At 41.5% G+C, this 16254-nt stretch overlaps 1 protein-coding gene across 1 annotated transcript in view; it reads left to right on the forward strand.

The window, feature by feature from the left end:
- Positions 1 to 16254, forward strand: part of LOC103364239 (glutamate receptor ionotropic, kainate 3) — a gene marked incomplete at its 5' end in the record, with an annotated part of 41115 nt that overhangs the window by 17594 nt on the left and 7267 nt on the right. Inside the window, 3 exons of the mRNA XM_008291294.1 lie at positions 1346 to 1549; positions 7945 to 8168; positions 13039 to 13157. Of these exons, the coding sequence (XP_008289516.1) occupies positions 1346 to 1549; positions 7945 to 8168; positions 13039 to 13157 (547 nt within the window). The remainder of the gene's footprint in view (positions 1 to 1345; positions 1550 to 7944; positions 8169 to 13038; positions 13158 to 16254) is intronic.

The following is a 16254-nucleotide window of genomic DNA, read 5'->3' on the forward strand; positions in this document are numbered from 1 at the left end:
ACACTTTGATTCGAGTCCAAACCTTGGGGAATAGCAAGAATTGGAAGGCTAGAAACAGATGGTAATGACTTTCTCCCTTAACATGCAAACTTTTTATCAAGTTAATTGGACAACTTGAGCAAAGTTTGTGGCTGAGCGCTCGCTCTCTAAACGCATTGTCATCAAGTATTCATGTCTTATTTATTTTAAGCGGCCCTCCTAATTTTAATGTCTAAGTGGCTCCGTGTTATGATCGCAAACAAAAAAATGTTTATCATTCACTGTGTATTTTTCTTTTCCGGTTAAGTCTATTTAGTTTAGGATGTATTGTATAAATTAGGGCCTGCTTGATGTGAGCCTTGTTTGACTTCTTTACTGAGAACTCCACTAACAATACAACTGTGTCCACATTCCACCAAAACACACCACCTCTGCCTTCCAGAGGGAATGAAGAGTACCATGTCTGAATATTTTCTCATCTTTTTTTCCCACAAGCAGTTAAAAAAAAACAACACACACAAAAGCAAAGGGTCACCTTCACAAGAGAATCAATTACTCTGCCTCTGAGCTCAGTTTGTAAATTATACATCTGGCTATTGGAGGCAATAAATTGTATTACAGCTTTTTGCATAAATGGACCAACATGTTTTGAAATGCACAGCGGGATCCGCGAGTCTATCTGGCAGCGAAAATGGTAACAGGCACTAAATAAAGGAAATCATTTATGAGCATATTCGGTATTTGTCGTTGTCACGGCGGCTCCGTTGCTCTCCCCCTTGGAGGTTGGTTGACAATTGATGAAGGCGGCATTGTGGGCATGTTCCATTTCACTGCTGCATTCTGTTCCTAATCAAGCTTTTATACAGCTCAAATTATGAGCAGCCAGCCAGGATATTACAGGCCAGTAAAGAGTGTCAGTTACCTGACCATAAAATGAACCGACCTGTGCGCCGGTTATATAGGTCAACGCACAGCAGTGTGTGGGAGACGGTGGGGTTTTAGTTAGCTCAACACTGCAGGCACACCGACAGCATAAACATTCAGTCTGTGTGCATTACTGCAAAGGCGGGATGCGGCTCTGCGGTATAAAAGACATTTACTTACATTGCAATCTTAATTTAGCTCCAGTCTCCTTTCGTTAGCGCATCAGTGTAGGAAACACCTCAGCCTTCTTTCATATTTTAACATCCCACCCCCCCTCCTCCTGTATCCGCACCCTGAACTTGAATCTGCTGTCACTGCCTGTTAAATGCAACAGCGGCTCGTCAGTTCGGATCACTTTGCTTCAATTAGGCGCGTGTGCTGAAACAAATTGAAAAAGCTGACCTCACCACTGCTTTTCATTTGATCTTTTGGGTTTGTGCAGGAGGAGCCATATGTCATGCTTAAGAAGTCTGACAAGGCGCTGGTTGGGAACGACCGTTTCGAAGGATTCTGCATTGACTTGCTGAAGGAGCTGGCCAACGTCCTGGGCTTCACGTATGAGATCCGCCTGGTCCCTGATGGGAAATACGGCTCTCAGGACGAAAAGGGCCAGTGGAATGGCATGATAAGGGAACTTATAGAACATGTAAGTCCTACGTTATAGTGTATATTTTTGCTTTCTTGCCCAGCGGTAAAATGGTATTGAGGAAACTAAACTTAACGTCAGTCAGTAAAACTGGACTAAAACACTGCTGAGGAAACACAGAAAGTAGAAAAATTGGATAAAAAAGTAAATGAAGAAAACTTAGACAAATTATATATAAATAAAATATAGAAAAAGACGTTACAAATAGACTAAAATATCAGTCAGGAAAACTGGACTAAAACTGGACTTAAATGACACTGAGGTAAAATGGACTAACATGACTCAGTAAAAATATGGATTAAAATGTGATAAAGGACAATCAGACTAAAATGTCACTTAGTAAAACCGGACTTAAATCTAAGTGAAAGAGCTGAAGGAGCTGGCCATCGTCCTGGGCTTCACGTATGAGATCCGTCTGGTCCTTGATGGGAAATACGGCTCTCAGGACGAAAAGGGCCAGTGGAATGGCATGACAAGGGAACTTATAGAACATGTAAGTCCTACGTTATGGTGTCTTTTGTTGCTTTCTTGCCCAGTGGTAAAATGTTATTGAGGAAACTAGACTTAACGTAAGTCAGTAAAAGTGGACTAAAATACTGCTGAGGAAACACAGAAAGTAGAAAAATTGGATAAAAAGTCCAAGACGAAAACTTAAACAAATTATATATAAATAAAATATAGAAAAAGACGTTACAAATAGACTAAAACATCAGTCAGGAAAACTGGACTAAAACTGGATTTGAATGACACTGAGGTAAAATGGACTAAAATGTGACTCAGTAAAAATATGGATTAAAATGTGATAAAGGACAATCAGACTAAAATGTCGCTAAGTGAAAGAACTAAACGAGCTGGCCAACGTCCTGGGCTTCACGTATGAGATCCTTGATGGGAAATACGGCTCTCAAAACAAGGGCCAGTGGAATGGCATGATAAGGGAACTTATAGAACATGTAAGTCCTACTTTATACTGTCTTTTGTTGCCTTCTTGCCCAGCGTTCCCTTTGTAAGTGTGCAGTAAATGTGTGTCCAGCACTTGGTTAATTAGGCTCAGTGTGAGGACTGCAAACAACGAGCCTGGCTCTGTCCTATTGTTACAAAATATGCATACAGGCACTCTAGAAGCTCACTAGTTAACACAGTATGGTTTATTTGCTTAAGAGGTGCAAATGACAAATTCCACATTTTGCAGGGACTATGTGCTGGTCTGTTTCTTAGCTGGGAGCAGTTGCCAGGCAACCAGCAACAAAGTTAAATGTCAATTTTAAGGCAGTGGAAAGGGGGGATGTTGTTACCTTTGTTGCTGTTAGTGCTTTCCCCCTGTTGCCTTTCTCTGTGCTTAGGTAAACTAACCAACTGCTGCTTCCAGCTGTGTTGTTGAGCCATCGCTTTGTCTCTCAGCAAGAAAGTGAATTAGCGTCTTTCCCATTGTCAAACGACTCTTTTAATATCTGCTGCATCCGTGCAATTATGTAGCTCCGTGCAACAGTAACAAAAAAGTGCATTGCATCATCACGCAGGCTTACAAAAGCATGCCATTGAACTGAATAGCAGGTTATGTCCTCCATGCGGACAGTGATATAGTTATGATTGAGTACGAGTCAGGAAGAGCCTGCAAAACTGTCAGTTACATTTATGGCACAATTATGTCAAGGTTGCCTAAAAGTTACAAGTGCATTGATGCCGTTCAGTGAGACAAACCACTCCCTTCAGCCGGCTGAAGCGGAGCTCCAGGATGAGCGCTGCATACATTGTGAGGATTCTGGGGAACACACCTCAATCATCCGTCCGAGGGAGGGATAGCGGGGAAATCGCAGCCGTCTGAGTCAAACTCAAAGCCTCAGTGGCCATGAAACAGCCTCACATCAAGTGATGGTGGCAATTCTCTCCTGGCATTTCATAAGTGTCCCTGTCAGTGCTCTCACTTTGTCCTCAGCCACATCAGGTCAGCGCTGTACTCAGCTGAAAACTTGTAATAGCTTAAGTGGCATTTAGTGCAGGGAATTGTATGGCAGGAGTCAATGGCTTGGTGCTGAAAGGGTTGGAAAAGGTGGGCTCCCACTGCAGCACTTTATTTCTCCATCCGAGCTTTTTGCTGGATCCATGTTGATAACAATAACCTTTAGAGGAACAAATGGATTACCAAAGGCAGGGACTGCTGGCACGAAATGGAGATGCATGACTCCATCATTAAACGGCACATATGGTATTTGTATTAGTCTTTTCTTTGGTTTTGAAGGGAGACGGTGCAGGTGGCCACAGAGAGTCTGTTCATTAGCTTAGAGCCAAAAAGGAAAAAAAAGACTGTTGTTGTTTGTGACATAAGGTTTACATGTGTTTTGTGAAGATGTAGCATCTGCTGATTGAGACCTTTTGCACTGAGATTAACACAAGCTGTTGAACACATACATATACATAACAACATCGAGCTCGATTTTCTTTCGGTTTAGAGCTGTAGACAGAATTAAATAAGCTTTTAAAGATGATTTTTCATCATAAACATACTCTATATGTGTATTTTTCCCCTTTAAGTCTTTGTAAATAACAGCAGAAGCGGCGATCAGAACCTTAAACCGCTAGTTCTTGCCTTTACTGCTCGCTGCCACGTTACCAAAAGTGCACGACGGCTTCTGTGTGAATTTTTATTCCGTTCTATTTTGTGGTCCGGTGCTTTCCGTATGGATAAGCTGGGAGTGATTCAGCAGACCTGAAACATAAACTTTAAGGCCAGCTCAAGAGATCTGACCCTGAGATAATGCGAGATACAGATTTCCTTAAAAGAAAAGTAAACCGCAAACTACTGCGGCTGTATTTCTTCCGAGCTTTGACAGCGACTGTGGAGGAAGTTTTTCCACCAAAACTTACTGTATGAATGAATTGAATTAATTGTGAACAACATAGCAATTTGTCTAATTGACGATTTATTCAATTTGTATTTATAATTTCTTTCTATTAACTTAAAAACCTTTCTTGTTGTACTACAGATAGATAAGCTAAGTTTACTGGGCATCAGTGGCTTTACCTTAAAGGGTTACAGTTGTAGATAAAGCCCCTAAAGTATAAAACGTTAGCTGATAAAATGGTCCTGAGACACAAGGCTCATACATTTATGCTATCAGCTCGCTTACTGTACCCTCATAAATCATCACCGCATTACAGAATTGCACCAAACCCTGTGACATTTTTATTTTTTTTAAGAGAACAAGACTTGGGTTTATTAAAATCAGTTGTAAGCTTTCAGTCATGCCTGTAGTTCATCAAGCTTTTCACACAGACAGAAATAGAGTAAAATCCTCATAAGTGTGACTATTGTGTGATCTACCCTCCGTGTAAGTGAAGCTTCAGAATGAGAAACCCAAATGTTTACGACGATTTATCATCGTGCAACATGAAGCGCCTTTTCTTTTTTTCCCCCACTCTGAGTAGTCACAAAGCTCACTGCGGTGCCAAAGGGCATTGTTTGGAAGGTGCTAAATGATGCAACAGGCCTTGTTAAACTTGATTTAGTCACAATAGATGATCATTTTAATCATGCTGTGATGCAAATGTTAATGGCGTCCTTAACACATAATTTGTTTCTGTCATGCCAATTAATCTTTGCTTCGACAGAAAACACTGGAAGGTTATAGCCGGCCCCGCATCCTCTTTTGTCTACATAGACGGATGGTCGCTCAGATTTATGTCCCCGAGAAGTTGTTGCTCCTGTCACACGGGCACAGCTTTCACATTTTTATGATCATTTAAACGTTATTTGTTAATTGCGGGCAGCATATGCTTACAAGTGGGTGAACAAGTGCGGGTTTTGATATTTATCTGACGCAGCAGGGCGACTCGGTGGCGAGTGTGACTGACCCATAGCTGCAAGGACACAAGTTCACCTGCCACAACAGCTACAAAACATCTGCTGGTCCGTCCTCCAACGTGCCTTTGAGTAAATCCGTTACAGGCCACAGCTTATGCAAAGCAACACTTTCTTGATTACACATTATATTCTTCATAATTACCCTTTGCATATTTTGATATGAGCCTACACTTACACAAGAGGGTCCATTACATCTATACTGTTGCGCGCTAATGTCACACCAAGGATTGTTGTAAATGCATGTACAACCAGCCAATCAGACGTTTTTTTTAAAATTCCCTCTGCATCCCTAAAGCAAAAATTGTTGTCTGTTATCTGTAGTAAACATTGCTGAACGATGCAAAGTGCTTCCCCCCACCTAAGAAGAAAAATGTGCATTTCCATCTGCTCGAAATGTTTAGAAAAAGAATAAAAAAGATAAACATGATGCAATATAAGGGAGATTTCAGAATATGCTATAAAATGTGTAGATATAAAGCATAGCGTAGGAATGTTAATTAAAAGATAAAAAAAGTCAAAGTTGTCGCTCTGGGTTTCCTACAAGATCCATTCATTTTTTACAAAAACAAAGAACATATAGCTCAAATTAACAATGCACAGTCTGTGGATTGAAAAACATTTGCATCACGTTAGTCGCAACTTCATTAATCCTCGGGAGCTCAGGTGAGGAGGTCCGGAGGGAGAACACCACTAAGCCCCGCCATCTGCAAACCAAGATAACACCAAGCCATGTTGCAGGCTACTATCAGGTTATCTTCCTCGTGCCCAGTTTGTGTGCCTAAGCAGCAAAGCAGAACAAGGACATGCGGCATGTATATTAGCCCACCGTAGGGATCCGTGGGATGCATGCTGGTCGATCTTACGGCTGAGTGGCAGGTTGGTTCAAAGCTGCTAGTAGGCAGCGGAGAACATGGGGCGGGGGGGGGAGCGGTATGGATTGAACAAATTTGAATAGTTCAAGAGAGACAGCAGACGCTCAGCGGGACGCACCGGAGTTTTCTCGTCTTTCTACCTCTTGAAAGGCCACCGTATATTTACCCGCCACGGTGCGGACGGCAGGAGCGCCGTAATCTGCGGCGCCACACGCAAAGCGGAAATGTTCTCTTTCTGAACTTTGTTTACTGCTATGTGGTAGTTATCAAATGAATCAGAGGGAAGAAGAAGTGTCTGAGAGCGGGAAAGTTTCAATCATGTCGAGAACTGCCCGAGGGTCCGGAGAGCAGAATTTGGATTTTTTTTAAAGCTGTAAGATGTTAAAACACAACAAACAAACAAACATGTGGTAGAATATGCTATAGAATACACCAGTTCACAAGGAGAGGGCAGGGCATGGGTGCATCATTCAGCTGCTTTTCTTTTTCATTTTTACTGTGATTGTGTGTGTTTATGCAAATTACATTCCTGTAGGTCTTGTGGTTTTGCATAAAAGTTCCAAAACAAACACGAGAACTTATTTCCACTTGGCGAAAATGCGCCGCCGTGTACTTTAGTACGAACAAGCCCCGTTGCTCTCCCACTGCTCGGTATGTAGGATGTAAAGAAAGCCCCCCCTTTGTGAGTTGTGTCGTTTTTTTTTTAAAGAAAAGAGGTATTGGAGCGTGAACCAAGCAGCTGTTTCATTAACCTCCTGTCCAGCCGTGGTGCAGGGGAGCTGCTGAGGCCGCCAATATAAATGGTAACCTTCTGAATATGTAGTCACATATATATAAATAAAATAGGTGCCTGCCTGCAACTTATCCTGTCGTGCTCAGCTGTATTGCTATATGGGGACATATGTCACTCTGGTGACACTAATAGCTTTATGAATGGGATCTCATCTGATGCATTGGAGCTCTACTGTTTCCAAAAGGCGTCGTTGAAGAACAGAAACACGTCACCTTCACATCAACACTTTGGATGAGAATGTCACAGCCGTATATTATAGTTGTTGTTTTCACACTTTCAAAAATAATATGTAAGTTACCGTGTCAGAGTTAGATGTGTTTGTGGGTCAGTTCTCATGGCAACCAATCCACAGCAAACAGTATTGTTGTAGAGACATTTAGAACTATAAATGAGAACTTCATGGTGGTTCTGGAGGAATAGAAAGAGTAACACATGTCACTTTGGTCTGACAATACACTATAATCACTGCCACTATAGGCATACTGTTAGCTTGATTACAAAATAGAAATCAGATAATATCCATCCATCCATTATCTATACACCGCTTAATCCTCACTAGGGTCGTGGGGGGCTGGAGCCTATCCCAGTCGACACCCTGGACAGGTCACCAGTCTATCACAGGGCTACACGTAGAGACAGACAATCAAGCACACTCGAACAATTTAGAATCACCAATTAACCTCACCATGTTTTTGGACCGTGTGGGGGGAAGAACATGCAAACTCCACGCCGAAAGATCCCGGGTGTCCTCACCAGGATGCGAACCGGCTACCTTCTAGCTGCGAGGCAACCATGCTAACCACCGAGCCACCTTGCAGCCCAAAATAGATGTCAATGTTTTTTGTTTTTTTTCCTTCTTCCACTCCAGAGAGCAGACTTGGCAGTGGCTCCTCTCACCATCACCTACATGCGTGAAAAGGTCATCGACTTCTCGAAGCCCTTCATGAGCATGGGCATCAGCATCTTGTATCGCAAACCCAACGCCACCAACAACGGCTTCTTCTCCTTCCTGAACCCCATGACTCCCGACATCTGGGTCTACATCCTCCTGGCCTACCTGGGTGTTAGCTGTGTCCTTTTTGTCATTGCCAGGTAAGTGCAGGAGTCGCTCGGTATTTGTCCTATCAGTCCTTCGGCACACATAGTAATTTACTCTGTTGTCATTACAGGCTGAGGTTCGAGTACACGAGCGAGTTCATCCCACTGCGTTAGCTGTAGGTAGTGATCAAGGCAGTTATGTCTGCATGGGCTCTCTACAGCTCAGCAGTGGGAGGAGGAATACAAAAAAAAAAAAAAAAACTCCATTTGCGCTGCAATGTCTCATCAAATGTGCAATTTCTTGTTTCCTGTGTGGTGTCTTTGGAATTGGTAATTCAGCTTTAAATGACCTTTTAAAAAGAGGAAATTTTGCTCAAGTAAAAAAAAAAAAGAATAACTCGTCATATTCAGCAGCACAAAAAGAAGAAAAAAATACACACACCTGATGTGAACTTGGAATTAAAAATGGCAGAAGCTATTTATAGGCGATCATCACATACATTATAAATAATGGAATTCTTGGCTTTAGTAAGTCAGTCACAATAATTATGGATGAAGATTAGCTGTTTGATTGGATGAAAAGTATCTCACTTGTAGTTTTCTGGGGTTTTTTTTTTTTTTTTGGTCATGAATACGATGAATATCCTTTTAGTATCATTGTCTGCATTTCCTGCTGCTTCGCATGCAAAGTGGTGCTTGAGGAAGTTCTAGAAAAGCGGCCGTTGAAAGGAGTTCTGGGGCTGGAGAGCAAACAGCTGCACTCCTCTATCCTAATTCGTTGTTGTGAGACCAAACAAATTCTGGAGTGGCTTCACATGAGTACAAAATCATCTTAAATTGTTGCATTAGTCTTTTGGAGGCTGGCCTAGATAGCTGAAAAAGGTTGCATCCCGAAAAGTGCAGCGCGTATAAAGAACGGGCAACGATTCGAGCGAAGAAAAAAAAAGGGGGTCATTGCAAATAGTGGACAGAGGTGTGGACGTATTATCAACGATATCAGGCAGAACACGCTTTGCCTTGGACTTTGAGCAGCGTGAATGATTCTACCTTGGATGAGTATTTACGCTGTGATAAGTGCGTGATGATGGTAGTCTCATAGAAATCTCACATAATGCAATGAAAGGACCTTTTCCCTTCAGAGGTCTGTCCGTGGCCATAAACAGGCGAGCAGCTGCTTCGTATATACATTTATAGGTTATTACATGACGTACGGGCGAATAAAGGATCTGGCTGGTGATAGTCCATCGTTTTCTTATGGTTAACAAATCCCACAAAAAGACCAAAACCCGACAATCTGAGACTGGTAGACAGTTTTACCAGTATAGCCAAAACACCCAACCTAGTCTGTGCTCGGTTATTTCTTAAGAAACTGTTAGAACAAATTGTTAGACTTGGAAACTTTGGTTACCCCAACCCCAACACAGGCACGGCAGTTTATGTTAAGATAACCTCATATATAACAACAAACACTCCTTAAAATAAAGTTTAAAGCCCAGCTGTTGTTGTTGATACCCGTTTTTAAGGTTTCAGTTCTTAGTAGGAACAAAAGGGACTTCTAATGCTGCTGGAGAAGCTTAAACTATGTGTGAAATAAACTAATTTGGTCTGTTTGTGTGAACAAAAATACAGAATCTGGACATGAGTCTGAATATTTAGTAACTTCAAATTTCAAAACCACAAATGTGGATGTAGATGAAATGTGCTGCTCTTCAGCCTGTTCAAATACATAAAAATATGTTTTTGGAACCAAGTAGGTTGCTTTTCTGTCTAGTTATGTGGGCGACTGAACAATTAATTGATTTCAAATCGAAATTGAAACAATACAATTAGCAAATCTGCAATTTAAGATTTACCATTTGGTTTCCATGCCATCGTCCTCCTCGTGTGACAGCCAGGTTTTTGCTGGTGTCTCGTCTGGTAAATTACATGTTTTACATCATTGTGAATATTAAACTTACGCTTGGTTTTAAAAAATATATTCCAAACCAAATAGCAAAGCTGTAAATTCACAATTAGATATTTTTTTCTTAATTGGCTCAGCTCTACTATTCTCGTAGTTTCGTCGTAGCAACTGGACTTGCTCAAGTTTCTTTCACCTCTCATCCAAGAGGCTTCATCAGTCCTGACTGACCAGATGGGAGGTCCAGATACTTATATTCTTTAGGAGCCATTAAAACTCAGAGCTCAAAAACTTAGGTGTTAATGGCTCCTAAAGAATGTAAGTATCTGGAACTCCCATCTGGTCAGCAAGGAATGATGAAGCCTCTTGGATGAGAAGTGGAACGTCTTCAAGGAACCCAAGCAAGACTCCTCCACTATGTGCACTATGTCAATATCCATTATCTGTATGTAAATATTCATAATCTGTATGTATGTATCCATCATCTCATGCAATGTTTCTTAAATCTTTCATTTCTTTTTCTATATTTATCCTTTTTTATCTTTATATTTAATTGGGCAATTTTGTGCTTTATTTTGTTTTGTTGTTTTTTTACTTGCAATGAAAATAGGAGAAGCTCTCTAATCTCATTGTACACTGCAGAATGACAATAAAGGGCATTCATTCATTCATTCATTCATTCATTCATTCATTCATTCATTCATTCATTCATTCATTCATTCATTCATTCAAGCAAGTCCAGTTGCTACGACTAAACTACCAGAATAACCATGACCTGGATGACTGAGGATCTTCACAGTCACTCAGCTCTACTAGTCATTGCTGTTGGAAACTCTTTGTAATCTGCATTTCATCAGCTTAACTTACAGCTGATTGTATGACGTGTCTTTGGTAACTTCCCTGTCGTCTAAATACTGACCATTGATATAAGTCACTGATGCAGACTCGCTCTTCAATAACTCCGACTGAATCACTCACATGCAAAAGAAATAGTTATTAGCGTGAGAGAATAAATGTAATTTATTAACCGGCGTCGCGGAAACTCATCGGATGGTAAATGTAAAAGCAAAGCGGAGAAAACGCAAATTCAATGTAGTGTTTGAAACTTTTGCTTTGCCGCTGTGTTTGGATGCCACATCACATCCCCCTACGCTGTGGTGTTGTGAGCACGTGGTCTGTTCCAAGCATACGGCTCTGCTTGACGGCACAACCTTTTTAGAAATTAGCAGAGAAACCAGCAGTATTGAATCAGCGCCGTGTAGAAATTGCACTCAAAATAATGAAAAAAGACTTTTACCATCACCTGCGTCCTGTTTAAGTCTCACTCCTGTGTGTTTCTATACAGCGTCTCCTTATTTCTTGTGCTTCACGTATTAAATGGCTAAACCGCGACAAACGACACTGAAGGAAATCATTAAAATGGCTGGGACGTTGCACATTTGTACAACGGGCTGACCAAGGCCTCTCTGATGTCTGCAAATGTTATTAAGGGCAGATGGGTTAGGAATGTTAATAGAAGCACTTTCCGATAAAAACGCTCGTGAGTATATTTGAGGGTAATCGTTTAAGTCCACGAGAAAGACCGCTTAGGTACAAAAAAACAACGATCAGACGGGATGTCTGGTTGATGAGAAACATTTGAGTGATGTCTGGAGTCGACTCCGTTGACTGTTTAACGATGAACCATCTGCCCCGTTCAGCGTGTGATCGAAGAAGAACGCTGACATATTAGAAAATATTTCTACAGCATGTAATTAGTCCATCAATCTCTTGAACAATATAAATTTCAGTTAATTAAAACTCCCTCCAATATTCACGGTGTGTTAATCAGAATGAGAAACGCGCACCTGAGAATTCACCGTCGCAGGTTCCGAAGGTGTTTTTTGAATTACAACGATCTGCCGCGTCTAATTAAAGCAACAGATATGGTATACTTTAAGAAAATTAGCAGCGTTTTCCTTGAAGTGCACCCGGAGTGTAAAGCGTACAATTAGAGCATCTGGAATAAAAGGCCAGACGAAGCATTTTTCATATTATATAAATACATTTGAAAAGAAGACAGTAGTGACATTTAGCATGTTTTTATCTGCAGAAACGACTATAAAGGTGTACCGCAGATGTCAAACTGTGAATGGAGGAGAAATTGAAGGATGCTGGCTTTATGGTTTAAGAGGAGACTTTATTCCTCCTATTCTCAAACATGACATTTGGTACCCCCTTGAAAAATTATATTTTCGTGCCTCATTGGTCACCTTTAACTACAAAGCGCGTCGGTGAAATGTGAGAGGATTTTCAAAAGGTAAGGCTTAAAAAACCGGGCTGATTTTGAAAATGTTTTGACATTTGATAGCAGATTGACAAAGTTTTTACTTCACCCAAGGTACTGCGTGTATAAAGTGAAATAATGGATTCATGGATGGTTGGTCGCTGATGTTTCATGTTTTTTTTTTGGTGAGAACTGATCAAAGGTCTAATGTCAAAAGCTGTCACTGATGGTAATGAATGCAAAAACATAAATAATTCAAACAACCCGTCTACGTCAAGATCTTCTGAACCTTTGGGTGTTGTTTTAGTGCCCACAGGTTCAATGTTAGATTTTCCTCTTTGTCACTTGTAGGCATCTGTTTCCAACAACAACAACAAAAATCTGCGATAAACTAAAATGTAAAATTCTGCCGTGCAAAATGCCAGATAAATAATCAGAGCTTGTTCTGCTACCAGAGTGTCCGAAAGAAGAAAAAGAAAATCAGCTGCTTTAACTAGTGCCTGTAGAGCTACTGTCCTAATGCAGTCATCAATAGTTTTGTTATTCCAAACCCAGAATGGAGCTCTAAAATAGCCCCTATCTCTCAGAATAGCTCTGGAGCTAATGCGATTCAGTTTATGAAAAATTGCTCCTCGGAGGAAGGAACGCTGTTGTTGGAAGCGGGATAAAGAACAGATCATCCCTGCATTTTTCTCAGATCTCATAACCGTTAAGGATTTTTAAAAAACCACCTTTCCAACTTCCTCTCCTGATCCCAGGTTCAGCCCGTATGAATGGTACGACGCCCATCCCTGTAATCCCGGATCAGATGTGGTGGAGAACAACTTCACCCTCCTCAACAGCTTCTGGTTTGGAGTCGGTTCCTTAATGCAACAAGGTATGGAGGCGCGCACATCCTGTTCCCTGTCAAAAACAATAACATCACCACCCCTCCTCCACTCCCCTTTTCCCTCTCTCCACCGCTAGCTCCTTTCTGCCTCTTTAACTGACAAGCTCCATGATTTCCATTCCGTGACTGTTTCATAAGACATTTACCTGTCAAGAACAACTGCAGAGCTCAGTCTTACATGACAAAGGAAGGCTGTTGTCACCTACCTGCTGTTTAAAAAGGGGAAGTGTAGGTGCCAGGCACTTGTCAGAGATTGGCGGGTAAAGATGGAAAACAATGTCGCATTCATTTCCCTCTCCCGTAACGCAGTCGCTGGCCCTGCTCAAGAGCTTTTCTCAGTGTTGGGACGGAAAAGGGTAAGTTGAGGAACATGTCTGACAAATGCCAGCTGTCAGCCATGCTCCAACTGCCTGGCGTGATGTTTTCAGCGCCGCGTGACGTGCACCGAGAGTGACCCGGCGTCCAGGATCCATATGTCTCACTCACAACCGTCCAACAAGTAGCTCGGCAGCTAATGTTGCTGTGATCCTGACGCTGTAAAATTTTAAAAGAAAAAACAAAACTCCTCATCCTTGCAGATTTCAGGGATTTTTGAGTGATAAACCCCAAAAAAAAAAAAGGATATCAATGGGCTTCCACTTGCTCGGTGTCCCTTAAAGGAATAGGTGAGCAAATGAAGGCCCAGAAATAACATAATGAAGTCAACTGTGGAGAAAAAGACCCAAGTAACAAAATGTTTAACCTCAATGTAACAAGACAAATCAAGGAGGCTTAGTGAGACTCGGCAGTAGATCTTTTGCCCGTAAGGATAGCAAACACATTCTGCAATTCATTAAGCACAGAAACTCGGCAGCACTCTTGTGAAACTGCATAGCAGCTCTGCCAATTTGCGGGGTGCAGGCAGAGAGCTCTGAGTGCAGCGCCGGCGTGCTGGAAGCGAGAGAAGAGAGAGAATCAAAACAAAATGAGCTAGTTAGTAGCCTATATTATTAAACTAAACAGGGGAGAATTTTCCATTATAATTCATACCGTGGCACACACTGTTGCCTGTAAATGCCTGAGCTCCAGTGTTTCTCCTATTTCCTCAGCTGACTGACGCTGCTGCTGCTGCTGCTGCTGCTAATCAGCTCTTATTCATAGCTCCCCGAATACAAATTCTCACATTGTAATATTGAAGTTAATGTGATGTTCACGTGCCTTCTGTTTGTTCTCTCGCGGGCTCATCCGTGTCGCCAGCACGTGATGCGTATTCTTTACGTTACATCTTTAAACCGAGGTTTAAAACTCCGCGACACCAATTTGAGCTGCGGTACACCTCGCGACGGCGGTATCTGCGGCGAGGTATATTTTGTCACACAAACAGACATCGCTTGCTTGTCTGCCAAACACAGTGACAGCAGCTGAGACGGAAGCCATTTCCTTGACATGTTTAAAATGCAAATGGACGTGTTTGAGGAGATCCAAAAAAAAAAAAAAAACGAAATAAATAAAAAAAAAATCTACCAGCTTGTCTGTGGGAGGGAGGTGTCACAGACAACACAAAGAACATAAAATATGAGGAGGTGCAAAAAGCAAACACTTTCTGCACTTCAGATGCCTTCGCGGGGGTCTCAGTAGGCTTTTGCTCACAACAAACATATGTCTGATCAGCTCCCGTAAATTGGTTTCCACATATGAAGTATTTTTTTTATAAAGTGTATTTGATTTAGAGTTATTCCCAGCGTCCTCGTTCTCAGACATCATTCCTTCATTTACTGAAATATATTTTTCCTTCAGTATTACAGTAATTGGTGCATAATGGAGTACCACCAAGATGCATTGTTTAAAACCTGAACCGTCTTTATTTGGTTCTTTATGCGGGAATTAATACGGGGCGGCGTTTCGTCTCTACTTAAGAAATTACGGGAGACTACTCGCTGTTTACTTGCAGTAGAATAAACATTTTCATTCACGAGTATCATTCTTTTAAAGCAATTAACAACTAGTAAAAGCCTCAAACGCTAAAAGGGAGTCTCTACGTAATGACTCCGCGGAAAGAGAATGCTAAGTGCAGGTAATCATTCTCATGGGAAAGACTAGTTCTCTTGTGTTGAGGTGAGGCAGCGCTTGTGGGGAATAACATTAGAGAAAAACCAGGGCATCGTGTTTAGCGTGATGCACTGCTGAATCCACAGAGAAAAGACTTCTTCTTTTTTTTTTCTTTTCCCCATGATGACAATTCAAAACCCATCATTAGATGCAAAGCGGCGTTCATTTATTCAGAGGATAATAGCGGTGTCAGAGTGTCTTCTTTATGATCTGCTCTTAATTAGTGTATGCTGAGGTGTTAGCAGTGGCTGCATTGGTGTCTGTTATTATGGATGTTGAAGTGAGTCGGCACAATATCAACCTCACACAACATCTGACTTAATAACATTTCTAGCTTCCTGTGGTGCTGGTTAGCTAAGGATATTTACAAACTGTTAAAACCATAGATATGTAGAATAAAGGCTAGATGTCTTAAGGCGGCGTTTTGAACGGGATCACTGGCGGCCATCTTGCCACGGGGCAGCTCTCTGGTGAAACCTGTGGTACGTGAAGGGAGGTGAGTGATCTGCACAAATACTCTTATCTCGCTGAAATCTTGACGGATTTACAAATGGTTACAAACAAAATAATTAAAATACTAATTGTTGCTGGCCGTGAGACATAATTATCCATAAGTACAGTGTTATAACTGCACCTCTGATGTTTATAACAAACCAAACTGTTTGAAAATCGGTAGAAAACTGAGCAAGTTATGGTTATTTAAAAAGTACATGCACCACAACAACACAATGTTATGGGTGAGCGAGCGGACTGTACCAAGATGGCCGCCAGTGTGGCCGTGCGACTCCATTGGCCAATAGTGCAGACGAGACATCTAGCCTTTATTATACATATCTGTGGTTAAAACACCTCAAAACTCCTCGTTGTTATCTTAAAATCACAACACTGAATGAGCTGATCAATCTAATGCTGGTTAGAAAGGCAGCAGTGCGGCTTTCACAGAACTCATCGGAAGTTCCAACGTCGTCGTGACATAACACCACTTTGGAGGAACTTG

The sequence above is a fragment of the Stegastes partitus genome, unplaced genomic scaffold (genome assembly GCF_000690725.1).
Source record: "Stegastes partitus isolate 25-593 unplaced genomic scaffold, Stegastes_partitus-1.0.2 Scaffold730, whole genome shotgun sequence".
Lineage (NCBI taxonomy): Eukaryota > Metazoa > Chordata > Actinopteri > Pomacentridae > Stegastes > Stegastes partitus.